This window comes from Cibotium barometz, chromosome 48, assembly GCF_041138505.1.
Source record: "Cibotium barometz isolate CiBa-2024 chromosome 48, ASM4113850v1, whole genome shotgun sequence".
Taxonomy (NCBI): Eukaryota; Viridiplantae; Streptophyta; class Polypodiopsida; order Cyatheales; family Cibotiaceae; genus Cibotium; species Cibotium barometz.
Genome location: NC_141093.1, coordinates 3100516 through 3128464, shown reverse-complemented (window position 1 = coordinate 3128464; position 27949 = coordinate 3100516). Strand labels below are relative to the sequence as shown.

Genomic DNA, 27949 nt, shown 5'->3' with positions numbered 1-27949 from the left:
CAAGAAGCATCATTTTTGGGAAAGAAGAGGAGGGCGGGGGGGGGGGGGGGAGGGAGGAGGGGGGGGTGTTTCTTCACTTTTTTGTGCCTTGATCTTGATATGCTTGGGCTTCAAAGAGGGGAAGTCCCTAGGGCGTAAAGGGGGCACTGCAAGCCCCCCAGGCAGGCGTTGGGGTCACACCTGCAACTCTGTCAAGAACGGCTGTGCTCTCTAGGTCTTCTGTGGCTACAGCAAAGACAACCGCCAGACCAACGACAACCATGTCTGCGACAGAATAAAGAAAACATGGAGCAAGCCAATGGTGAAAGGGACAGCTCCATCTTCAAGAGATAGTCACAGCTGCACTACAGACCAACACAGATGTAGCAGCATTTCGGATGCCTGCCCATCAAAACTCTAAGAGTGTTTGGCCTTGGCCTAACTGTTGTTGGATTCGGCCTCAAGTAGGATCTATAGTTCCGAGAGTGGATTTTTGCAAGTCTAGAGAGGTGGTGCAGTGGGTAATCGTTCCGAGCCACCCAACCATTAAAGCAGACCGGGCCACACCGCCTGCTCACTCTAAGCCAGCCTGCCATTTCCGTGCCACAACCGGAATGCAATTCTGCATGCAGGCCAACTTCTGGATTCCGCACTCCGCCACCATTACTCCGGATCACGCGGACTGTTGGTACTGCAATACCCCGGATTGCTGATTCCCCAGCCCAACTCCCTGCCATCCGCCACCCCGACTCGCTCACTCCATGTCATGTGCATCCTAGATGCCATGGACATTTTCAGGGCTAAATCCAGAACAGTCAGCCAGATAAAGAGTATGAGCCAATAAAAAATAGAAAGAACCAGAATTTAGGAACCTCAGGTGTAGCATCTGTGGTGGACTTGGAGCAGGACAATTGGGGTCATGGAGGACTGTCGGCTGACATCAGCAGTGCCAGAAGTGTGTCGGCTGCAGGACAGGTGGTGTCGGCTGCCCATAGACGTGGTTGGCTGAACCAGCAAATAGGGGCAGCAGCAGGCGCAAGAAGGAAGACTCGGTCAGCTAGAAGGAGGACCAGTCGGATGAATTAAATAGCATTTAAGGCCGACCAACAGCAGTCGGCCAGTTCCCCATGTATTCAAAGGGGTATAAATAGGCCCACTTGCTCATTGTTCTAGGTATTCATTCCATTAGGGAATGGGTCATTAGGAGTCCCATAGGGGGATAGATTTTGGTGTGTTACCACCTTTTATGTAAGGCAGTCCATGGCTGCAGTTTTAGGTACCTTTTTGTACCATAGAATATATTGAATTTCCAGCATCTCTCTCTCTCTACTATCTCCCTATATCTGCGTTTTGCATCAAATGGTTTTCAAGAGTGTTTAGGGCTGAAAGAAGACTCCTAGAGCTTCCACGTGTTACATTGACTGTAGTATGCGGAAGCTTCGGAGAAAGATCGGTACTTCAAAACTTAGAAATCAGCACTCTTTTTGCGACGGAAATTAACGCATAAACTAAAAGGAGATGTGCATAAAATAGAGAGAGAAGGGGGAGATGGAGAGGACACAGTATTGGGTCCTAGTTCCCCTCTGTAGGGCCCCCACCGGATGGTGTATTTGCTTTATTAGAATGATGTAAGTCTGAAAACAAATACAGAATTCTTGACCTTTCCTTGGTTGGGAAGTCCCTGCCCTTGACCTTCAGAAGTCCACCCCTTTGCTTAGCAATCTCCTTGGCTTGTCTAGCCCTTGATTGGCTTGAGCTCTTGGCGAATACTGAGATGAATGATGGGATTGTGGACCTCTCCTATTTATACTACCCTACAGCAGCAGTCAGTCAGTATAAGAGCAGGCGACCAGCATCATATTCCCAGGATTGAGTAAATTCAGCATTAAATGCTCAAATAAATCCTAATAAAAGCTACGTTTTTTCCCTAGCAAGTTGGGGAGGCAGGTGCTTGCTAGGCATAGCCTTTGTCCACAATCCATGGGCTGGGCAGCCTGTATGGACTGCCCCATACTTGCCCTACAGTCCTATGAAGGCTGTAGCCTCCTGAAAATAGCCTTATTCTTGCCTTAGGATTGTCCTACAGCCCTTCCATGGCTGGTGGGTCAAGCCTGGGCCTTATTGGCCCACATGGGGATGGTTTCACACCATTCCCATGTCCATATTAAGCTCTGAGGTAGTCCTATGGGCTGGCCCCTTGTCCTAACCACTATCTACTCAGTGATCTAGCATCCGGTATACCAGATACACAGAACCACTTACATCATTCTAGAGGGAGACTCACAACGCGGACTGGCACTGTTTCATGTGCATGACAGTGCACACCTGCCCTCGGACGACTGAGATGGATCCCTGGCTCGTCCAGAATTGGGCTCACATGGACCAATTCACCATCCCAGGTCTTGTACCTTCTGAACAGAAATGTCTACGTGGCATCCAAGTGTGAGAAGCACGTGACACTCCAACATCCCCGCTTGCTAATCCCAGAAGCGGATAAATAATCTGCTTACTCATCTGGAACGCAGATCAGTCTGCTTTTGACCCAGAAGGCGAATCATTCCACCTGCTGCATCTGACGGGCTGGCGACAAAGCCAATTCGTCAGAACGGGAGGGGAGTGAAAATCTAACATCGAGGTCAGACATCACAGCTCTTCTGAAAGTTGGGACGCAAACGGTTAATGCCTTGCTTGATATACAGCTCTAGACCGTCTGTATGTGCATGCGACATGGCAACCTGAGTAAGCAAACAAAGCAGCACAAAGGTAGCAAGACAAATGCTCGAACGGGCCATTTTCGGAGCTTAGAAAGCAACAATGAGCTTCAATGTGGGACTACGAATCCATACACAGCTACACAGGCACATGGCAAGACAAAGCTGAGCACGAGTGAAACACAGTTAGAGGTCTAACTAGCATTGGGATGGACCAACAAGCACGCGGCCAAAATCCAGATCCAAAGATCTGATCTTACCACAGTTTATGGCAACGAATGCGGAGCAGAACTGGCTACTTCCGGTTCCGGGTGCAAATTATAATCCGCTCTTTGGACGTTCTGCATGGATTTGTACAGGAGCCATCATGTCTGGTACTCAGAATGCAGCACCCACCGTGATGAAATTGACTCGAGCAGTCCAGATGGGATAATGCTGGAGCCAGGTAGACTTGGATATAATGGGTCAAAGAGCATGCAGGCATCGCCGCGGCAACAAGCAGCATTGGTCTAGTGAATGTGTGACCTACAAGCATTGTGGCTAACATGGCCATGGAACCAATGACTCCTTCCTTGTACCATGTATGTGGCCAATGCGGATTCTAGGGTCACAGCTCTCGGGTGTGCCCAAATGCATTGTTGGAGCAGTTTGAGGATGTGCAGCACAGATGGCTCAAGCGGAAGAATACATGGGTTATTGACCACCTTCTGAAGAGTAAAAAGGAGCTAATGCAGTTTCTTAAAGATGTTTCCTTAACCGTGGAATGGCATTCCCAACACCCTCGAAGAGGAGGCTCCTTGTTGTAGGATATAGCGTGGACAGCATTTGCAAACCTCGAGGATGAAGACAATAGTTCGGACAGTAGCTCGGAGAGTGACTCTGAGGCTTTTGATGCTGATCCAGATGTTGACTATGGTTACCAAGATAATGGAGAAGATATGGCTGCGATTGACCATCCAAATGAGAAGCTTTTGGCTGCCCAGAATCTCCTTGAAGAGCATGGTGATGATCAGCAGCACATTGACTATCTTCCCCATGTTAGTGATGGTACATGGCATAAGCTGAATGAGTAGCCTGTCCCTCTTCCTGCTGCTGAGGATGATGCCGCATCACATCTGGAAGAAGCCCATACCCAAGATGAACCAGATGTATGGCACATGTTTTTGCCAAGCAAGGTAGTAGAGGTCATGAACACTTGGGCTAAGATGTTTCCAAGTTTCGGTTTTGTACCTCCTACATACTGACATCCACATGATCAATCTGGATTGGGTTTCAGCCTAGCCTTGTAGTAGGTTTTGTCAGGTGGACATTGTTCTGATGTCGTGAATGACAATCATGTACATCAGGATGAACATCCTATAGCCAACAGTCCGTCGAAGAAAACTTTTGCAGAGTCTCCATCCTATGCGCAGTTGATGGCAGATTTACTGGAGGATCCAGAGGAGGAGGCTCTTGCTGCAGTTGATGTATGTGGGGAAGGGTTTCCCTGGGACCTTTTCAATGTGGTTGATAATAACCCAGTTGCCCTGGCAGCCCATACGAAAATGCCTAGTGGCATGCCACAGTGGCAAATGCTCATGATATGATTCATGATGGTTTTGTTGACCTGGTGGTTCATCCAAAAAATGTGGATTTCATGTCGAGAATAGCCAATGATGCTGGTTTTCCTGATGCTCAAATAGGTTATGCATCGGATTGGTCTGCTAATGAAATATATGGTGGACTGGTGGTATGTGCATGGAAGGGGGAGAAGGACAGAGAATTCCAAGCCGCTTCCTTGAATGTGCATTGCCTTGAACCCCCATATTCTCATGTTCGGGCTGCTGTGGATTAGGATGATCTAGTTCCAAGTAATGAGAAGGTTCTCATCAAATGTGGGTTTCTTGTAGAAGCACAAGAGGTGTTTGATACACTGTCAGTCTGAGAGGCAGTCTCCTGGAATGCTCTAATCTCTAGATATGTTGATGAAGGGCTCAGTAAGGAAGCATTGGATTGCTTAGAACAAGTGCAATGTGCCATGATGGCAAAAGACAAAGACAACTGGCAGGGAGATTTCCTAGATGCTATGGCTACCTTGGAGCAGCATGATAGGGCAGAATTGCATGTATGCAATCTAAAACCTGTTAAGGAGCAGCAAGCTCTTTTTGAGATTGATGATGCTGATCTAGATTAGCAGAGGGGGCTGGATAGCCCCATGACATCAAAGACAAAGATTGAGAAGCAGCATGTTTGCCTGATGGATGCTCAAACAAAGGAGCAGGATACATACATGGTGGATGCTCGCATGAATGACCAGGATGGATGCTTTGCGGATGCTCGAATGGATGAGCAGGATGGCCTGCAGCATGCACGCCTGCAGCATGCACCCATGGATGGGATAGAGGATAAGGCAGCGGAGGAGCTATGTCATCGAGAGAGCCCAGGAACGCCCTCACATGTCGAGACCCCTCGTATGGATATGCAGGACAGCATGGAGGACAATCTCCAGGATGCTTTGATGCATCAAAACCAGGGTGAGGTTGGGAGGAGTAAAGTGGTTGTGAAATCCCGGAGAAGCCCTCACATGCCGAGACCCCTTGGATGGATAAGTAGGTGGATTACTAGTATGCAGTTTATCCTTGAATAAGGAGAAGGGGAGATCCGGATGATCAGTATTTCTAACCATGATGATGGGATGGTTATGGTGAAGGTTGAGAGAGCATGGAAGGAGCATGAAGGTCGGAAGAGCCAAGTGATGCCCTTGGATGTCTCTAACCTTACATCAGGTTTCCCTCATGGTGGAGATAGTCCGGAAAATCTAGTTTCTAGTTTCAGTCAAGATGACGACATAGACAGGTTTGACATACTGATTGCCAATGATGGAGTGCCTCTCCATGGTGATAGCCTTGCAAAGGTTGATGTAGCTTGGTTTAACACCTTGCTGGAAGAGGATGTGGATCATGCAGATTATGCTTGTATGCCGGATGCAGCGGAGCATGGTTTGAGTATTCTTGTTGAGCCTACACAGCATGATGTGAATGTCGATAGAGTGCTTAATTTGTTGCTTATGCACACACCCTTTTGCTATTTAGCATATTTCTTCAACAATGATGTGCCATGTTCATCGATTCAAGCTTGAGGTATTGTGCTAATTGGGGTACATCAACATGTTGCAGATGCTTGAGCTTCATCGACATATCTTTTTGATGGGCAATGTTATGCCTACGTTGTGTCTTCTCGGTGCTAGTGGAGTGTGGACATTCTTATGACAACATGGTTTTATGTTTTCATTTTGAATGATCATGGGGATATAGCCTTGTATCTGATGGGTTCACAGCCCTGGCATGTTGCCATAAAATGGTTGCACTGTACTGCACTAGATTCATGTTATGTGCATGACACTGGCATGACCTTGATTGTGGGTTCAAGTCGTCGGATTGGGAATCCAACCCACCAGGGGTGCCAAGTGTTGGCGGCCGGACAGCTGCAGTTGACCGCTGAGCCAGGGATGTAAGAGCCGGTGAGCCGGCACACTTTATTATAGAGCCGGGCATGCCAAGTTTAGGTGGTGTTCACCTACTATAATGTGCCTTGTGTATGGGCATTCCGTCATTCACAACTATGGATTTCAGAGAGCTGCAATGGATACTCTTTTGTTTTCTCTATTAGGGCAACAAGGATGCTTCATTTATATCTTCTTTCTATGCATTTTATAATTTTTACTACTTCCGCTGCTATGTTTTATTTGGTGAGAAAAATGACTCCATTAGGCAAGTTTGTTAAGTTGTTGATGGAGCTTCAAGAGTATGACTTCTCATTCTTGGTAGAAGACTTTGCCCTTGCTACCCTTGTCAACATCTTAACAAGGAAAGAATATAAGAGTGAGAAGGAGTGGAGGTGGTTTTTCCCCATGGATACTTTGCATGAGGTTTCTTATGATTTGGCTCCTCTCTTGAGCATGCATGTGTTCTTTATTTTGATGGGGCTTTATCAACATGATCTTGCCAAAGGTAGTGGAGGTATGGTGCTACTTGATAGTAGTGATGGCCATGAGGTCTCTTGTTCCTCTTGAATTTTGAAAGCTACTCATACCAACAACAATGAGGTTGAGTACTATCCTTTGATTCATGCATTAAGGAAATGCAAGGACCTTAGGATCACATGGCTCAACATCAAAGGTGATATTCTTCTTGTGATACGTCAACTTCAAGGTATATGAAATGCAAGGACCTTAGGATCACATGGCTCAACATCAAAGGTGATATTCTTCTTGTGATACGTCAACTTCAAGGTATATGAAAGGTACATAATGATTGTCTACGAGTTCTTTATTTGCTTTACTTGGTGCATTTTAAGAGTATCACAGAAAGGTTCTCTATGTTGAGGTGCATTTATGTACATTGGGGATTGTTTTAGAGTCCTTGGAAGGCATGCATGAGTATCTTTTGACTGGTATTAAACCACCAAACACCCCATCAAGAAGAAGCTTCTCAAGAAGGCTTCACAGTTTACTATTCATGATGATGTGCTTTACTATGTGAGTCCCGATCAAGTTTTGAGACAAGTTCTAGATGCTCAAGATGCTCGTGGAGCTTCGAAAGCATGGCATGGAGATGTATGTGGAGGACACTTTGCCCATGTTGGAACGGTCACAAAGATTCTTACTTCGGGGTACTATTGGCCTACTATGTATAAGGATGTTCACAAACAGTGTCATGCTTGCAACAAGGAATGTCAAATCTCTTAACGTCCACAATTCATGAGTGGACCTTTGCATCCTATCCTTGTGTTTACACCATTTGAGAAGTAGGGGGTTGATTTTATAGGGCCACCACCAGTAAGTTATAGATACTTTTAGCTATGGATTACATGATACATTGGGCCAAGGCTAAGGCTAGAAATGATGCTACTACCAAGACGGTGCTAAAGTTTCTATGGAGCATGTGTGCTCTCATTTTGGTACAATGAGCCATGTTTTTAAGGTGATATTTTGGGAGAGTTGATGATGAAACTTTCTATCAGACATCAAAGCGCTCGCCTCCTTACTATCCACAATCCAATGGGTTAGTTGAGAAAGACCAATGAGATCTTGTATTCATGAGAGAGAGAGAGAGAGAGAGAGAGAGACCTTTGGTGTGTTGTGCATAGTCAAGAAGCCCCATAGGAAAAGCAACATCATCACATGAGAAAGATCATGACATCATCAAGGATAACAAGCAAGAGCAATGAACAAAGGGAGAAAAGTCACCATATCACCTTTGTAGGTGGCTTCTCTACTGCATGTGGCTCTTTGGCTTTGGGGAAGAGCTTAGGTCTCTTGTGTGCACCTCTCCCAAGTTTGAATGTGTTGCTCTATTCTTTTGGGGTGTGTTGTTCACACCATGGTGGTGGTCATGGTCGCTTCGGCAAGCTTTTTGTAGTATGGCTGGGTTGGTTGGCCATAGCCATGTATTGGCTACTCTTCGTGGTTGGCGTCGATGTGATCAGCTTCTTGTGTTCACTTTTCAGTAGTTGTTTAGTGGCGGTTCTTGTGCAACAGAACTGTATGAATTCACGAGCTTTGGCCAGGCCCTTAGCGGACATCTGCACAGTCATTTTGTTTTAAATCCATATTAAAAACACTTTGTTTTTTGAAAAGCCAAAGGTTTTGCCTGTTTCTCGGAATCCAAGAAATCCTCCCATGAGGGGATTATTTTTTTTCCAAGAAACAAAAGAGCTTTTAAGTCCACCAATGATGACTTTTTTCTTCAAGAATGTTCATGCACACTTGGTGCTTGTGTGCGCGAGCTTCTCAACATCATTTTTTGGGAACTATTGAAGGACGAGACACTATCAATGGTGGTGTGCATGCAGACTAGTTGAGACAATACCCTCTTGATGCTTCCACAAACATGAATTGATGCATTTACACAGATCCTCAGATGTGCATCACAACGTGATCTTGGGGACGTGAGTCTAGAGGTAGATATACCTAATATATTATGGACTAATTATTATTTCTTAGAAGATTTTCTTGTCATACAATTTGTACTAGCTACAAATTCCAAGGAAAATTCTTATCCATTGTAATTATTAGAAAATTAAGTATGCTTATTACCCAATAACTATACACCAACCATGTCCTAGGTTTAGTTATTGGGAAATACACTTATTACTTAATAGCTACACACCAACCTTGTCATCATAGGTCCAGTTCCTAGATTTTCGTGCCCCAAGTAGACTCATTTCATAGAAAGGAAGTATGTGAGTTAAGTTTGTACAAAAAAATAAGCGCAAGCCTGTATACATGAGTTTAGAGGCATGAACCTACATAAGTGAACTTGGACACGTGAGCTTGCATATGTAAGCTTAGAGACATGAGTCTAGAGACACCATTGACATGGAGACATGAGCCTAGAGACGTGAACCTGCATACTCAAACCTAGACATAAAACATGAGTCTAGAGGTGTGAACCTAGACACCTGAGCCTAACAATTTTTTAAAAACAAACTTCATTGAAAAAGAAAATGCTTGAAACTGTTTTCAAACGTTATCTAGAAATACCAAGGACCTTTGATGGGAAGAATCTAATTTCTACTAACTAATACAGCCAATTATAGTGCATCATACCACACCTGATGAAACCCTCTAAGCCTTCAATCCCAGCAAACGACCAGCACCACTCAGTAAAGTGCTCCCCTATTAAGGAGGCTAGACTCCTTAACAACTAAGGAAATTTGGGAATAAAGAAGCCAATGAAACATAGGCATGAGTGGAGGAATAGTAGAACTCTTGGAAACAAGAGACACCACACAGGCCTTCTCCAAACTCCGGATTCACCAACTAGCTCTATTAACAGCACCTTGAATTTTCTGAAGAGGCATTCAACCGCTCTATCTTTGGGTGTAACTCCCAATGAAAGAGCGAGAGAGGAGGACGCGGAACAAGCAAGACCTAGAACCTCAACGTTCACTCCCATACGAAGTGGTCAAACCATGTCAAATGCCACAATGTTTCAAAGATTTGGTGTCAACCCTGAGCTGGGTTTATCAAGAAGACCATGACCGAGACTAACCCAACAGGTATTATTTATGACAATCGGGACATGTCTCTTTTGTTGTTCTTTAACATGTAAAGCAACCTTACCATGCACTTAATGTCAAGTAGGGAAAGTCTACAGACTTAGTGTGCATACTTGCTTAAGACTAGTAATAGAGGCCATACCAATTTTAAGTTTAGTCGGCCTAGTGTGAAAACTCATTTGTATATAAGTCATTTTTGACAATAGGCAATACACAAGCATTCCCTTTCAATAGTTTTCTTGTGAGCTCTCCTTCTTCCATCTTTCTTGCTTGCATGCTATTGAATCTTACTTGCTTGATAGATGCATGCTAGATAGGTTTGATTGTAGGTTTTCTCCTTGCAATAGCTTTTTCTTCTTCCCTCGTCTTTTGTGAGAGAGAACCATCACAAAGGACCATCTCTCCTTGCCTCCATCTACACATTGAGTTCTCTCCCTTCACCCCTTTGGCAAAGAGCATTCCGGTGTGACATCGAGCTAGCACACCCACAATGGAAAGTTGCATTTGCGGCTCAAAGACAAGATCCAATCACACATGCTTCAACAAGGTTAAGGTAAGCTCTTGACTTGAACACTTGTCTATGTGTTCTCTATTTTTATGGAGGGCACAAATTATCATGTTGGTGGGGGGGGCAAGGGGAGAGAGAGAGAGAGAGAAATGACACGCACAAGATAGAAAGAGCTAACACCTGGCATTCAAAACGCAAAAGCTTAAATTTCATTATTTGCATCACAAGCTATGACCTTGGCAACCACATTACAAAGGTATCTTGGTCCTTAACTAGTCAATGTTGTTCTCTATTTTTATGGGAGCCACATATTATCATGTGCTAGCGGTTACATGAAGGTGACCAATCTATATGGTCACACCTCACTTCAAACAAGGAATGATCATGTTTGCATTGTGTGCAAAGCTATAGTTGTAATTAGTATTGTGTAATAGAGGCCTCAATATTACACTTTAAGAGACTAATTTTATCACATGTTCCCTAAGAGATCAAATCAACTTCTTCAAAATGGAAAATCCTTTTGCAAGCTCCACTTAATCTTTTGTTCCTTACAAGCCTTTGTGCAACCAAACCCATAAAGTTCATTGAGATCTTTGAACAATTTTTCAAAATTAGCATTCTCAAAAGCAATTGAGACATCAAAAGTGTGCGTGTGCGTGTGCGTGCATGCACACATGCGAGAGAGAGAGAGAGAGAGAGAGAGAGAGAGAGAGATTTATCTACCTTGAAGTCTCTTGGTTATGTCAATTGGAGTTCTTGTGGCAAGATGAATCAACTGGTTCCATGCACAGAGGATGGAGAACAAATAAGATTTCCAAGAAAAGACATAATTGCCACCCTTATATACACCTAGATTAGCACATTGCAATTCCACATCCACTTGCTAATGTTTCTAGACTTGGGATCCCTAGTGCTAGGCCATCACCCCTATCCATTTTTGAAGGTTGTGGCCACGTATGCTATCCTTCATTCAACCACGAGTGCCTAGCACACATGCAAAAATAGGTTGACCTAAGACACCATTACCATTACTTCTCACCACTTGTGAGCACTATCTTATCTAGCCCATGGAGGATCAATGGTTCCCTGGGCAGCTTGATATGAAACTTGTCAAAGTAGTATACAAATATTATGTCTTTTGATCCATTATGGTAATGTTCTAAATATTATTTTATCCAGTAGACTCGTGAGCTTGTTTGTATAAAAAAATGACTTGACATTGATTTACAATCAATTCTCCTTGTATTTACCTATTTCCCCCTGCAGCATACCAAAAGTACCTCTCGCATTGTGAGTGGCATTACAAAAACAGGACCTTAAACTGCTCATCCTTGTAGCCAAAGATTTGAGGTGAGCCCCTTTGCTTTTAGCATTGCCATATTAAAAAAAGTCCTTACTTCAAAGCTATAGAATCTCCTTGTTTGGGCATTCTTGCATATTGAAATGAAGAGTTTTTTACAAAATAGAAAAATCTCCGAAACCACAAAAGTTGGAAACAAGGGAATGGATAACATGAGTAAATAGATAACCTAAGGGCATCTTTTAGCACTCATTTTTAGCCCACTGACCCCTATTTTTCTCAAAAAACTTTTATGCTAATATCAAACGATACTAACCATCACCCTTTTGACATCCCAGAGTTCTAGTACAAAGAGACTGTTTGAAACTAGGCGGCTTTGTGCAGTTGTCAACTATTCACTTGCATCATCAGCACTTGTGCACACACAGAGACTATAAATGTTGGAATGAGTACACTTTTAAAAAGGGCAAAGGAAAACTAAATACAAACACAACTAATGAGTTTACCAAAGCTATATCAATTTACATGTGCCACGATTGGCATTGTGTGCCTCCATGGTCTCCTTTTAGAACAAGGGTAGTAAAGTAGGACGAGTTACCATATATCAAAGACCAAATCTATTTGTTGAACAAAAATCTCTCATTCAAAGCATTAATCCAGAGACTTGAAAAAAACAAAATAAATCATACAAAATACCATAACACAAGAAACCAAACCATACAAACCTTGGGCTTTCACAAAAACTTTCCCACATTAGAGTATAGCAGTTTGATGATAATGCAAAAGAACATGGCTCCTCATTGGGCATACCATCAAGCTTTCAACTAGTTCATCCTGCAATATTTTACCGTCACAAGATTTGAAACCCTTTTCCCCCACAACAAACCACCACGATCACATGGCAAGGAAAAGAGCATTAACAGTGTACACTTCTTGTGTGTACCAGCTGACAAGAAGTATCAGTGTGGACGTGTCCAAGAATCCCAACCTGCAAAAATGTGGCACCCAATGTATTCCCACCCTCCTTAGCCCTCTGATTTTTAATGATTTCTTTGTGTGCATGTGTCTTGACCAGAGCAGCAACTACAAAAAATATCATAATGGACCATATACTGACATAGTGACGGCACGTCAGACCTCCATCATTCGGGCCTTTTCATTCACAACTGGCCTCGGCCCATTCCACAGTTCTTGAAGCTCATTCCTGACCCAGGCAGAAAACACAACTGGCCCTAATGTTGAAGGAACCTGTACAACCAGGTAAGATCAGAGCAAAGTAATCATATCTAAACCAAAAGCACTCCTCTGAAAAATCCCCTGGCGATCACACATCTGTCAAATAACCATGACTATAAAAGCCCTAAAAACCTTACAAATAAGCACGTGAAACTATGCATAACCAGCAACACTAACCCAGGAGAGATGGAGGGGGCAGAAGGGATGTTAATCCTCAGTTTAGACGATCTGCAACTCATGGTAAGCAGCAGCAGCATCAACGTGATGGAGACAGTGAACAAGCGATGGAAGTAGCAGGTCAATGTAGACGGACAGAGCAAAGGCGACTGCATCTGGTAGGTCGATGTGGCTCTGATACCAGTGAAGGCATAGGGAGGAGAGAGAGAGAGAGTGTGTGTGTGTGGGGGGGGGGGAAGAGAGAAGAGAGAGAGAGAGAGGGAGAGAGAAGATTTGCACTATTCACAAATCTTGGTTACTACTCAAAAGGCTGGTTACATGCATAGTTGCGTTATTTCATTCGTGTCCACCTGGAACTGTACAATTTAAGCGTTTTTTAACCCAGATTCTTTAGTTTTAACTTGAAAACATGTTTTAATGTGTAAATGATGCATGTTTAATATTGTTTTGCAGGGAAGGCAACATATTTTTTATATATTATAAACTTATATATAAATTTTGGGGCTTGTACCCTCCCCGTTTTGTATGAAACGTTTTTGAAACGTCTGGGATTTGAAAGAAACGTTTATGAAACGTGTTTCATGAAACGCCTGGCAACTATGGTTACATGTATAGCCTTAGAGGCCAACTACCTCGACCTACAATGAATGCGCCCTTATCCACCCATAGTGGATTCACACACACACATACATGAACACTAACGACTCATAGGGGCCGTTCACGCACATGAGCTCCAAATCCCAACATGGTTAACATGAACAATGGGCTTCTTTTCTTTTGGAAGAGTTGATTTGAGTGGGAGATCGCTCGTTATTTTTGTAAGGGAGGTAGCTTTCGCAACTCTTGTCCAAACCACTTTCAATGGTCAGGTCATCATTGTTCTTGACAACAACTAATTGTGCATTACGCTTTCGCATGCTCTTCGATGTTTTCTTCTTTTAGACATCTCGTTCTGGTCCACTAGCCTTTTTAGGGACTACTATAGCCTTTGAGGCTTGTGCCTCAGGCTCTTTAGCTACTTGCTTCGAAGTCAAAGCTAAAGCTTCCTGCTAATTTGTGGCCTTGGATGTTCCCTTGGCTACTACCCTCGTCTTGGCTTGGAGCCTTGTAATGGCATTAAGGGAGACTGTGTGAATAAGTCCTCATACACTCAACAAGGTAAGGCTCATCGAAGTGGTTGCTATTACCACTAGGACAACTATCACTCTATTGGAACAATCCTTGAAAGCGTGTTTTAATCCACACTAGGGTTTGGCACTAGATTTGGAGATGGAGTTAGAGTACTTGGTGCGGCGGCTTTGTGAGACCCTATATAACATGTGCCTCTGTATAAGGAATGACATTGGGGTTTGGCACTAGATTTGGGGATGGAGTTAGAGTACTTGGTGCAACAGCTTTGTGAGGCCCTTGCAATGGAAACATTGAAGAGGTGACCTACGCAATTATTGAAGTCTCTCCCTCTTTGTTGCACCATAGCTTCGAACAAGGAGGCATAGTCAATGGCTGGAGGCTATTCTCCATAACCATATAAATCATATTGCTCATATGACTCGTAGCTCTATTGTTCCGGACTCAGAATTTTTACTGGCAAAGTCACCGAATACTATTGTACTCATGCGGTTCTGGTACCAACCCAACCAGGTTTTGGGAGAAACCGGTTGGGATGGTAATATCACGTACGGCATCAGTGGCGGTTTGTACATATCTCTTGGCAAGGAGTTTTGGTAAGCAGGTACTAGATTATGTGCCGGTTGAGGAGCATTTGGTATGGGAATAGCATGGGTTGTGGTGACGAAGTCCACTCTACCAAGTTTCCTTGATACCAACAATGAGCTGTGTTGTGATTTTGGTAGCAAATTACACACCAGACCATCTCCCCCCGTGCAATGTCTAGCTTGAGGAATCGACTAGAGTTGGACTTGAGGTTGTCCTTGGGACTAGCCTTGTCATTGCTGGCCTAATCGGTTAAGCAAATTGTCTATCAGCTCGTTGTCCACTCATGGAGACTCTTGTTTCTAGCAATATAGTCCCGCATGGTCTCTCCTTCCTCTTGCTTGAGGTTGTAGATTTGTGCAATGAGGCTCCAGCTCGCTCAATTGGGTGAGAATCCCACAATGAAGGTGTCTCAAGATCTCATAGTTGGCCTTTTCAAATTGGTTTAGTGCCCTAGACCAGTGGCCTGCTTTGCCCTCAAGGCAAAGACAGAATGAACAAATCTTGGAGGGATCATCAATCCTACCCATGGCTTCGCAAACTTGATCAAACTTCTCTAGGTGCAGAATGGAATCTCTAGTGCCATCAAATTTGGTCGTCATCATTCAAATGTAAATTGGCTTAGTCTTGCGCAAATCTAGGCCTGTAGGTGCTATGTTCGAGGCAAGCTCCCTTCCCATTTCAAATACCATCCTTAGCATGTCTTTTGCATTTTCACATGGCGGTGGAACATAAGGGAATGGTTCCACAAAACCCTTTTCACATGGCGGTGGAACATAAGGGAATGGTTCCACAAAACCCTTTTTCTATAGGTTTGGTGTTTCATGCCCCATGGGGTTGGGCTATGATATTTCCAATGGCACTAGTCCTACACCTACCTGGCTTTGAGGCCGCAAGCATGCAATAGTTGAGGATACATTATGTGGTCGCCCTTGTGGAACACATGGGTTGGAAGTGCTCCCTGTGCTCTTTACCTTTCCCCATGTTCCTTGTTCCTTGTTCCTCGTCTGAACGGAGAGAAACTGGTCAAAGGCTTCCATAATGGGCTCCTTTAAGGGGTGGTACTCGCATGTGCACACTGTGCTTCCATAATGGGCTCCTTTAAGAGGTGGTACTCCCACGTGCACACTCTGCTCTTACGAAGTGGTTTGTGGATTACCCGCCCCTCATGGTATTGCAAAAGAGACATGTCCCTATTGCCGCAAGTGTGGTTGTTGAGTTGCTTGGCCATGGCCAGTTTGGGGCAAACCCAACTCAAGATCGACACCAAAAGTTTGAAACATTGGCATCTGACATGGTTTGAGCACCTCCAATGGGAGTGAACCTTGAGGTTCTTGGACCTACTCCCACTCCTTCACTAGAGCTTTGCCCAAATATAGGGTAGCTGAATGCCCTTTTCACAAAATTAATGGCACTTCACACTAGCTTGTTGGCAAACCTACCGCTCAGATGACTTGGTGGTGCTCGTTTCTAGAGGCTCCACAATTCCTTTTATTGGCTCATTTCTTCTCAAAACTCCTTGCTTGAGGTCTTAACAAGGAAGCACTTTCTTGAGTGCTAGTCGTTCAAACCCATACATTGGGTTTATGCTCATATTACAAGAGGTTCATATTTCACTTTCGCAAGGATCGCCACGCCATTGAATGAATTTACTATGGAAAGGGCTACATTTAAATAAATAGAAGCTGAAGCCTGAAATTGATGCTTTCCAAAACTTAGATCATCGGGTTGATAACCAGACGAATATACACCACCTCAAAGGGAGTCTTCTTGGTCGATGTCTGCACTGCTCCACCAACAAGAACTCTTGATCACTCTTGTTCATGCTCTCAGTCCGTCGGTTTGGGGATGAAGGACAATACGAAACTGTGGCTTCGTCCCCAACCCATAGAACAAGGCCCTCCGTTTTAGCCTCTCAAATGTCCATGGTTGCCTTCATGCTGCAGAGAAGCAAATCAATGAGTTGTGAATCCATGATAAATATCAAGTGATCAAGGACAAGGTGAGGGATTTCAGCCATGTGTGATGAGGTGAGGGTTTGGTGGGGCTAAGAAGCACAATATACCCCAATTAACCTAGGTGCAATGGAGAACCCAAATATTCACTTTCCCCAAACCCAATACACTCTATGCATAAAACTTTAATCCGTAAGCTTGCAGAGGCTCTTATGCATATGCTTTACGCATATATATATATATATATATATATATATATATTCTAAACTCTCTTTTTTTTTAACACTTTTGAACCTTGGAGGAGGGGGTTTTAAACTTTTCAAAAAAAAATAAACTAATAAAAAAAACGAAAGCCCAAAAAAGGCGTGTGCTTTCCTTGTTTTTTTTTTTCTCTTTCCTCCTGGATTAGTGCTGCTGACGTCACCCACTGGCTACAGGCATGTGCTTTTCCTTGCCATCGACTACCTCTCCTATCGGCTTCTGTGGTCACGTGTGCAACGCCTTCTACTAGCTTTCCTGCCGGTGCCTTCGCGCCAGTCTGCGCCTGCGACAGCCCCTTGTAGGCTTGGCCACAAAGCCACGTAGGCCTAGGCGCCTGCCTCACTGGGCCTGGCCTGGGCGCTGCCTGGGCTGGCTACGCAGGCCTGGCCGCCTGGCTCGGCAGGCCTGGCCGCCTGGCTCGGCAGGCCTGGCCGCCTGGCTACGCAGGCCTGGCCGCCTGGAGCTGCTGGTAGCCCAACTGCAACACCCGTCAGCGTGCAACCCCGCCAGCGAGTCCACCTCTCACACAAACGTGCTCTCTCTCTCATTCGCATTCAACCAAAAGCAAACCTGCTTTTTCTGTTTTCTCTCTCTGCAGTTCGTGCAGCTGCACAAACGAATCTCTCTTCTTTGCAAAGCAAACAACCCTACTTAGACTACCACCTCCCATCAACATGGGTTTCTTTAATGAAGAAAAACACATACTATTCTGAAAATAGCAGTATGCACAGAAAAAACAGCAAGCTTTTTAACACGTACCTTTCTTCGACCTCATCTTCTCTACCTACCGACTTGCTCGTTCACGAGGTATGCTCTAATACCACTATCAAATCCCCACGGATCTCCTCGTGATCGTTCCTGGTACGAGACTCGAATCCTGCAAACAAACGAATAAACAAACAAGGGGGTGCAGGCCTGACTCACCTCCCAACCATGACAGCCGTGGGCAAGCTCCCAGTCTTGGCTATCCCCACCGAGCCACGAGCTGAGCTATAACTAGAATGACGTACCGACCAATCTCCTCCTCGCGACGTCCCATACCGCCACGAAGCTGCCCTCGCGGGCCTCGAGATTGCTGCCGGCCTCGGCTGCGTAAAGCAGGTGCACGTCCGCACTAGATATCTGTCACCAGCCTGGACATTTCCCAGTCTGAAAGGGGTCTGGTGGACTCCACAAGCTTTGGGAATGGGGGATTATCCTAACATACAAAGGACCACACTCCTAAAATTTAGGAGAGTTGCTATTTTTGGCCCGATTGCCATGGAGATTCTGTTCGCGTCATTACATCTGGAATTGAGCAAATACCAAGGGTTGGCAAAGTGCCTATAACAGAATGTCTACCAGTTGGGATATTTTTAGAGATAAAGCTTATGGAAGGACCCATCTCTTAGATTGGGACATGTGGCAAGGAGGTGGACCAAAGTGAGACAAGTGGCCTGACATTTGTTAGAAAGTGGATCAAAGTGAGACAAGTGGCCTCACACTTGTCACTTCAGCTATTGTGTGGCTCTCCACTTGTCATTGTAGCCTTCTCTTGCCATTTTAGCTCATGGGAGGCCCAAATCTATAAATTGGAGCCCTCTCTCTTCATTAAGGGAGGCTCTCTTGCTGCACACTAGCATCTACCATTGTTACAGGCTGCCCTAATGATGGCTACTCTCTTTCTCTCTCTTGAAGGCTGCCCATGAAGAATACCAGCTGTTGGGGACTGTTTTGGAGGCTTCCATCGCGAAGAAATACTGAAGGCAAGGGTATTTAATCATTTATTATGATTTCTAGCCATTGTACTTGTTGTACCAACATTTGTACTTGATGTACTTGCTGTACCAACCCTTGTACTGGCTGTACCAGCTTCTGTACCTGCTGTACCACCCATTGTACCGGCTGTACCAATCACTGTACCTGCTGTACCAGCCCTTGTACTGGCTGTACCAACTTCTGTACTTGCTGTACCACCCATTGTACCAACTGTACCAACTTTTGTACTTGTTGTACTTGCTGTACCAACCACCGTACCGACTGTACCAACCACTGTACCGGCTGTACTACTGGCTGAATGGAGAGTTGTACTTGTTGTTGCATGAAGACCCGTGGTTTTTGGGGAAGAATCAGTACCCACACGGAGGTATATGGGTTATATTGTTGGCTCGGCATTTCTACAGCCTATGTTCCGGCTTGGTTGCCTGTTGGGCTGTGTTATGGCATTTGTATATGGATAATCCGGCATCTCCCGTGGGGAGAGTAAGGCCCTCAAAGCTTGTACATGATATTATTCTCCTTGGGTAATAAAATACTCCAAGGGGGGGGTCGGCCCATTCCGGCCTCTATGCGGTGTCACGTGTGCAAGCTCCATTTTCAGCATTTGTGGATGTTTTGTCCAACTTTTATGTTTGTTTAAGTGGTTCAATATGCATTGATGGTATCAACAAGTGTGTCAAAGGCCCTAGTCCCCTGGGCACCCGCCGCGAGTTACATTGGTATCAGAGCATAGGCTTTCTTGGAAGCGGAGGCTTCCTTCTATCAATACGGAAGAGAAAAGATCTCAAGTGGGGACCACACTTACCGTCATTGCTGTTAAGCATGGCCAGCCACTTCATAGCTTATGAAGCAAGAGCATGTGCAGTAGACAGCTTGTTGATCTAAGGATTTATAAATTCACAAAATTTTATCTTGGAAGTATAGAGTTGGCTTTATGTGCACACGTTTAGCACTCTTTCCATATGGATATTGTGGATTATATTATCAAGCTTACAGGCAAGCTCTATGGAGATATATCTCGAGATATCTTAAGGATATGGTGAGGAGATATTTCTTTTGGCTTCATGACCAACCTGGCAAAGAAAAGCTAAGTATACTTTGAATTTGCAAAGTTGGTGCTTTGGCTATTTACTATGAAGTATTTTTTATGTTCACTAACCCTTGTATAGCCATGCAAGGAGAAAGGTGGTGTTGTTTGCCTTGAGATGGTTTCAAAGAAACATTGTTTATGGCTCCTTTATTGGGATGGATTATATCCATGGAGATTTCTTTCTTGGACGAGATTTATATAGATATTGGGCTTCACAAGCAATTTCTATGGACGAATCTGTCCGAGTTTATAGAGAAGAAATCTTTGGATATCTCATGGATATGATGCTTTTATGGATAAAGTCCACCTCTACTCCAAGGTGTGTGGTTAGCACAGAGTATGTGGTAAGAGTTATGGTATACAAGGATTATGGTATACAGGTCTATGGATTCTTGGACTTCTTTTCTAGGAATTTGGATCCATCCTCAGGTTTATGGATTATGTTTATGGCTCCCTTTTACTGGGATGGATTATTCTTTTTGGCTCCCTTTATTTGGGATGCACTGGACTTATGAAACTCATGATTCACATACCTTGTGTAGTGTTCTCTTGTCCTACGTGCTCTCTTGAAGATTGTTTCTACCATGTGAGGGTGGAACAATAGAGAGCAGATGGAAGGGAACATGGGCACTTCAAAGGGTAGTGATAAGCATAACATACCCTGTGTAGTGTTCTCTTGTCCTACATGCTCTCTTGAAGATTGTTTCTACCATGTGAGGGTGGAACAATAGAGAGCAGATGGAAGGGAACATGGGCACTTCAAAGGGTAGTGACAAGCACAACATACCCTATGTAGTGTTCTCTTGTCCTACGTGCTCTCTTGAAGATTGTTTCTACCATGTGTGGGGGGAACAATAGAGAGCAGATGAAAGGGAACATGGGCACTTGAGAGGGTAGTGTGAGTTGGTGGCTGAAATGCCTACAAACTATTGGTGGCCGAAATGCCTATAAACTATGTGTAGCAAAAATGCTTATGGAACACCAGGTTATCTATGCCTACGAGTGATTGTTTTATCTTGTTACTTGAGCCCACCTCTCATCCAAGGTGTGTGGTCAGAGTACCGACACGGAGTGTAAGTGGTAAAGTGGACATGACGGGACTTATGTCTATGCCAAGGGTCATGTGGACCGATGTCTTGTTGGCAAGAGACTTATTTTGTCTCGCCCATTTACTTGGGACATGGATTATGATATCTGAACTTATGGGATTGTTTTGTCTCGCCCATTTACTTGGGACATGGATTATGATATCTAGACTTATGGGACTGTTTTGTCTCGCCCATTTACTTGGGACATGGATTATGATATCTAGACTTATGGGACTGTTTTTGTCTCACCCATTTATCTTGGGACATGATTTTGATATTGGTATTATGGAGACTTATTTAGTCTCGCCCATTTCTTTGGGACATGGATTCTTCAGTTATATTGGATTTTTGAGACTGTCTCGTCTCACCCAATCGATGGGACATGATTATATCTTGAATATATGGCTTGAAGCTTAAAGTTGCGGACAACTTTTAAGAAGCTGGGGAGGATGTCACCAGCCTGGACATTTCCCAGTCTGAAAGGGGTCTGGTGGACTCCAGGATGTTTAAATATTTAGAAAGTACAAGCTTTGGGAATGGGGGATTATCCCAACATACAAAGGACCACACTCCTAAAATTTAGGAGAGTTGCTATTTTTGGCCCGACTCCGATGGAAATTCTGTTCGCATCATTACATCTGGAATTGAGCAGATACCAAGAGTTAGCAAAGTGCCTATGATAGAATGTCTACCAGTTGGGATATTTTTAGAGATAAAGCTTATGGAAGGACCCATCTCTTCGATTGGGACAAGTGATAAGGAGGTGGACCAAAGTGAGACAAGTGGCCTGACATTTGTTAGAAAGTGGATCAAAGTGAGACAAGTGGCCTCACACTTGTCACTTCAGCTATTGTGTGGCTCTCCACTTGTCATTGTAGCCTTCTCTTGCCATTTTAGCTCATGGGAGGCCCAAATCTATAAATTGGAGCCCTCTCTCTTCATTAAGGGAGGCTCTCTTGCTGCACACTAGCCTCTACCACCGTTACAAGCTGCCCTAATGATGGCTACTCTCTTTCTCTCTCTCTTGAAGGCTGCCCATGAAGAATACCGGCTGTTGGGGACTGTTTTGAAGGCTTCCATCGCGAAGAAATACTGAAGGCAAGGATATTTAATCATTTATTATGATTTCTAGCCATTGTACTTGTTGTACCAGCATTTATACTTGCTGTACCAACTTTTGTACTTGCTGTACCACCCATTATACCGGCTATACCAGCTTCTGTACTTACTGTACCTACTGTACCAACCACTGTACCTACTGTACCAACCCTTGTACTGGCTGTACCAACTTTTATACTTGCTGTACTTACTATACCAACCACTGTACCTACTGTACCAACCACTCTACCGACTGTACCAACCATTGTACCTGCTATACCGGCTGAATGGAGAGTTGTACTTGCTGTACCCTTTCTATTGCATGAAGACCCGTGGTTTTTGGGAAAGAATCAGTTTAAATATTTAGAAAGTACAAGCTTTGGGAATGGGGGATTATCCTAGCATACAAAGGACCACACTCCTAAAATTTAGGAGAGTTGCTATTTTTGGCCCGACTCCGATGGAAATTCTGTTCGCGTCATTACATATGGAATTGAGCAGATACCAAGAGTTGGCAAAGTGCCTATGAAATAATGTCTACCAATTGGGATATTTTTAGAGATAAAGCTTATGGAAGGACCCATCTCTTAGATTGGGACAAGTGACAAGGAGGTGGACCAAAGTGAGACAAGTGGCCTAACATTTGTTAGAAAGTGGATCAAAGTGAGACAAGTGGCCTCATACTTGTCACTTGAGCTATTGTGTGGCTCTCCACTTGTCATTGTAGCCTTCTCTTGCCATTTTAGCTCATGGGAGGCCCAAATCTATAAATTGGAGCCCTCTCTCTTCATTAAGGGAGGCTCTCTTGCTGCACACTAGCCTCTACCACCGTTACAAGATGCCCTAATGATGGCTACTCTCTTTCTCTCTCTCTTGAAGGCTGCCCATGAAGAATACCGGCTGTTGGGGACTGTTTTGGAGGCTTCCATCGCGAAGAAATACTGAAGGCAAGGATATTTAATCATTTATTATGATTTCTAGCCATTGTACTTGTTGTACCAACATTTGTACTTGCTGTACTTGTTGTACCAATCCTTGTACTAGCTGTACCAACTTCTGTACTTGTTGTACCATCCATTGTACCGGCTGTACCAGCTTCTGTACTTACTGTACCTACTGTACCAACCACTATACCTATTGTACCAACCATCGTACCGACTGTACCAGCTTTTGTACTTACTGTACCACCCATTGTACCAGTTGTACCAGCTTTTATACTTGCTATACCAACCACCGTACCGACTGTACCAGCCACTGTACCGGCTATACCAACCATTGTACCTGCTATACCGGCTGAATGGAGAGTTGTACTTGCTATACCCTTTCTATTACATGAAGACCCGTGGTTTTTGGAGTACCCACACGGAGGTATATGGGTTATACTGTTGGCTCGGCATTTCTACAGCCTATGTTCCGGCTTGGTTGCCTCGTGTTGGGTTGTGTTATAGCATTTGTATATGGATAATCCGGCATCTCCCGTGGGGAGAGTAAGGCCCTCAAAGCTTGTACATGATATTATTCTCCTTGGGTAATAAAATACTCCAAGGGGGGGGGTCGGCCCATTCCAGCCTCTATGCAGTGTCACGTGTGCAAGCTCCATTTTCAGCATTTGTGGATGTTTTGTCCAGCTTTTATGTTTGTTTAAGTGGTTTAATATGCATTGATGGTATCAACAAGTGTGTCAAAGGCCCTAGTCCCCTGGGCACCCGCCGCGAGTTACACTCTCTCAGCCCTAGCTTTGCATCCCTCCCTCATACCATTGGGAAGAGTTCATAGGCTCGAGATTGAACATCTTTGGTGCTTCTACAGCAGTGCACAGTTCAACCCAACACTTGGTCTTCAGAGGTCTTGCGTTTGGCTTATTGTCAGTCACACCGTCAGTCTCTTTAAAGATAATAAAGCAAATACTATCTCGGTAACGGGATAGGGGGCCCGTCAGTGGGTAATTCGAGACCCCATACGGTGTACAATTCTGGTCTCTCTTTCTCATCTCTCTCTAAAGTTTGAAGTATTAAAGTGGATTGCTAAACTCGCAAAACTCAGGCTACAGAAGACAGTGTGAGCATTTGTGTGACAGGATCCTCCAATACGAAGACTTCCGTTGCATATTACATCATCATGAGTTGAGAAGAAGTTGAGAATAGATCTAAGAACACATTATCCCACAAGAAGAGGCATAGACATGCTTGTGATATGAAATAGAGCTAGGAGGGCCAAATAGTTACACACTTTGTCATCCTTCCTCCCTGGACTACTACTGACTTAAACTGCTACTGACTTTGACTGATCTTTTTGTCTGCACACCTTCACTCTGGATCTCCACTTCCAAGTCTTGTTGAAGAACTGAGCATCTATTCCATTGTTGTCCCCATGACTGCTTTCCCTTACCCTTAACACAGCGTCGGTTCAGCTGCCGGAACTGATCAGGTCCCTTTGGAATTGATCTGAGAGCTTAATAATGTACTGGTCCTGCATAAATACCCTCAGAGAATGCTTCCTCCGGCTTCGCCTACTGTAAACCACTCCATCGGCTACCCTGTTGCATCATTTCTGCTCGAGTTGTGCACCTTCCTTGGGACTATGCTTAGTGGCTGAGCCTAAATGCTCTGATACCAATCCTTGCTGTACTGATCCACAACTCTAGGCCCCTACACCTAGCTAAGCTCTAACCCTAACCTCGGGTTCGCACATACCCTTAACACTAGCACAAGGCCCAATTAGGGATGTAACAAAATGAGTGGATGCAATACCTACGAGGGTAGGTATTTGAACTTAACAAATCTTAGATCAAACACACGTATTCAAATCAAACCATGAAAGGCAACAATAACTTTGTCAAACACACGTATTCAAATCAAACCATGAAAGTGAGCTCATGCAAAGGCAACAATAACTTTGTCAAACATGCAAACATGTAATCCCATCTCAAGTGTCTTGGAAATTCCAAGAAAGAGGTAGAAGCTCACAAGTGCACAATTTCAGACAATGTCACCTCTATCAGATTGCTGTTGAGACAGGTTCCTTTAACATACTAAAATAATGTGATCATGCAGTACTGTACCAGGTAAAGCAGTGCTGGTTGTGGAGCATGCATAAGCACCCCAGCAGCAAGGGCAGCAATAAGACCCGCAGAATAGCCCCAAACAGCATACCAAACATATTTCTGGCCTTTGAATGTAGTACTCAAATCACTACTGCCGTCCTTGCTTTTCCGATTGTCAAAACAAAGCACAAGTGCCAGAAGCATGCCAGGAATTGCCTGCATTAGAATGACAAAAAAAAGTCAAATGCCCCAGCTTTACTGCAATGGGACTCTTTCGAAACACATCTATGACCTAAAGGTACCAACCTTTACAGCTACTAAGTGTACAGCATATGCCCCAAGGGCATTACCATGATGGTAAGACAATTTGCTCCATTTAAATCATGGATTCAACCCCAACGATCTTAGATTCATGTTAGAGGCGGAAAAAGAAAGAGGGTAAAACAACACACCATGCCCATGGATGGCCACAAGCATCGTGGGTTCAAACCATGTGCACCTTGACAAATCCCAAAAGTGTACCATGCCTGTGGGATGGTCATACCACCAACCATCACGGGTTCAAACCAGCAGCACTAAATCAATATCTAGGTAACCAGATAGACAATCTCACCATGTCACCAAGACCCAGCATCATCAACTCTGTGCCAGTGCTTGCAGGCACAGATCCACCTAGCAAATTCCTTGGAAACACTAGCTTGACAGGCAATTCCAGCTTCTTCGTTATCGCCTGAAAGCCAGGAAGCTTCAGAGTGTTGGCCACCGTATGCATAGGGTTGGACGCCTGCTGCATGGCTACAGACACCATCACGTTTGCACCAAAAAAGCGCTCAGAAAAGAAGACCCAGAAGATGTCATACACGAAGAGGCATGCGAGCAGCAAAGTGCAGATTTTGATGTTGGGCAAGCGGACATGGCTGACGAAGGCAACACAGATGGAGATGCCAAGGATGTTGTTGAGGAGCCAATGTCCTGAGATGAGCCAGGCCCCTACAACCCCTGCACTGGCCAATGCAAGCAAGACCTGGCTTCGTGTAAGCTGCCACCAGCAGCATCGCATGACCATGGGATCTGTAAACCCAAAGTGTGTGTTGATGGATGCAGCATATGGGGCCAGGCAAAAGGCAAAAGATGATGCTGATGCTATGGCTGTGAATGCCATGATGATCTGGGACATGGACGCGAAAAGATAGAACATCAAGAGCAAACTGCAGGAGCTTGCCACAGGGATCATCAGGGCCTGCGAGCTGTCCAAGGTAATGGCTGCATCTGCTAAATCGCGGTGCCTCTCCATCTCCCTCTCGTAGTTGAGGGCTCGCTGGGCCGACGAGTACACCACCAGCACTGCCGTCAAGATCAAGACAAGCGATGCAGGCTCCAGCAAATAGGCCAGTTTCCACAAGGGTTCCATCTTGCTCCCAGCAAACCTGCGAACTGCTTCTTAGGAGAAAATTCACTATGCCGTTACCTTCAAAACCTCCATCTTATGAACAAACTCTGCAACAGGCCTGTAGAAAGAGCAGGCCCTGCAGCAATCTCTGTGTTGACCCTTTGCGCTGAAACCCTAAGCCGCCCGCTCTGTGCCGAAGCCCTGAACCGCCTGCTCTGTATGGAAACGCTGAAAAGCCGGCTCTGTAACGAGCCCTAAACAATGCCTAGGCAGCAAGATGTCGACGCTGCAGGAGAGAAGAAACCCTAGTTCGCATACGGCAAGAAAACAACAGAAAGCGCTTAGACCTCGAGCAATGGCCGGCTATGATGGGACTGGTTAAATTTCGGTCAAGCCTCAAAGTGATGAGGGGAATAGGGAGCGAGTTTTTTTTATAGATGCGATGAACCGCCGTTTTGGGGGGCGGTGGGGGCGGGGCAGGTTATCGGATGGCGGCTTCTTAACCACTCTTTGTAGCGGAGGAGAGGGGCGGCGCTCCTTAACCACCCTCCCACTCTATTACGAGAAGGTTAAAACCCAATGCGGTGTTTTCACACCGTGGGAAGATACGCACGCCCATATGTGGAAGGCTAAAATCAGGTGTTTTACACACCACGAGTGGTCAAGGACGGAAATGGACTTGGGCCCATCGTGTGAAATACCATGCAAGACAGGCTCAAAATGCACAATGGGTGATGGAGATGAATTCTCATATGGCAATGTGGATACAAGGTTATGAGTGGATACACACGCTTTTCAACATTAGGGCCACTTCCACTTTACGTGAAATTAACGTGATCAGTTAGCTTCTTTGCAAAGTTTTGATCATAAAAACAAAAAGTGCAACAAGAGAGAGAGAGATGTGACCAAATAGAGTCTATTCTATAAGGACTCTACTTTTAACGGGCCAGACAGAGATGACCCAAGATTATTCTACGAGGACTCTACTCTTAACAAGAGTACAAATTTGTTCTCGTCATTAGATATGTCAACTCTATGTTGATAAACTAATTAAGGGTCAATCATCCTCTCGTCTTTCATCTTCGTTTATGTTTTGTCCCCCTTATCATGAGTCAAAAGAGATGTCAGTATCAGGATAGGTAGCACAATAAGCATAACGATGGACACTAATACATTCATGTTAAGAAATCTTGCAAGGTCTCTAAAGTTTTCTTGCATTATTAAAAAGAAAACTCTTGCACTTGTTAATGGCGAATTGAGCATTAAAAGTAAGGCTCGAGTCAATAGTGGATCAAGCATAGAAACTAAGGCTAGACTTCACATTGTCTACTTTATGGGGATACTTAAGGGCCAAAAGTTTCGAAGCTTAAGCAAAAAGCAAGTATGGAAGTGGCCTTGATTCTCAATGGTTGCTATAGCCCCTTGAATGTGTAAGTTTCCTAGCTTGAAGACATCAAATGACATGTTCATACTATGTCATTGTATCTAATAACCAATTAGAGGATCATTCTTTTACCAAGATACGAGGTTTGTCATCGCTCGTTAGGCTGGAAGCCACTTTTAAAAAGCTTAATGTCATCGCTCGTTAGGCTTGAAGCCAC

General features: G+C 44.5%; 1 protein-coding gene across 2 annotated transcripts; it reads right to left on the bottom strand.

The window, feature by feature from the left end:
- Positions 1 to 12244: 12244 nt before the first annotated feature.
- SPPL1 (SIGNAL PEPTIDE PEPTIDASE-LIKE 1) lies at positions 12245 to 26910 on the bottom strand. Of its 2 annotated transcripts, XM_086785170.1 has the most exons (4): positions 25572 to 26754; positions 24977 to 25174; positions 12657 to 12787; positions 12245 to 12527 (listed from the first exon to the last, which is right to left on the bottom strand). In XM_086785170.1, exons 1-3 carry the CDS (start codon positions 26367 to 26369, stop codon positions 12671 to 12673), a joined length of 1113 nt encoding a protein of 370 aa, XP_086641296.1. In that variant the 5' UTR covers positions 26370 to 26754; the 3' UTR covers positions 12245 to 12527; positions 12657 to 12670. The 2 variants fall into 2 exon arrangements, with proteins under 2 accessions (XP_086641296.1, XP_086641295.1); XM_086785169.1 differs by having other exon boundaries at positions 12245 to 12787; positions 25572 to 26910.
- Between the last annotated feature and the right edge of the window lie 1039 nt (positions 26911 to 27949).

What these genes read in the sequence shown, in the direction of transcription:
- SPPL1 (XM_086785169.1), bottom strand. Translation starts at nt 26,369, where the DNA reads ATGGAACCCTTGTGGAAACTGGCCTATTTGCTGGAGCCTGCATCGCTT. An exon ending in TGCTGGGTCTTGGTGACATG is followed by an intron (nt 25,175 to 25,571) that starts GTGAGATTGTCT and finishes ATTCTAATGCAG; the next exon opens with GCAATTCCTGGCATGCTTCT. An exon ending in AACCAGCACTGCTTTACCTG is followed by an intron (nt 12,788 to 24,976) that starts GTACAGTACTGC and finishes CTGGTTGTACAG; the next exon opens with GTTCCTTCAACATTAGGGCC.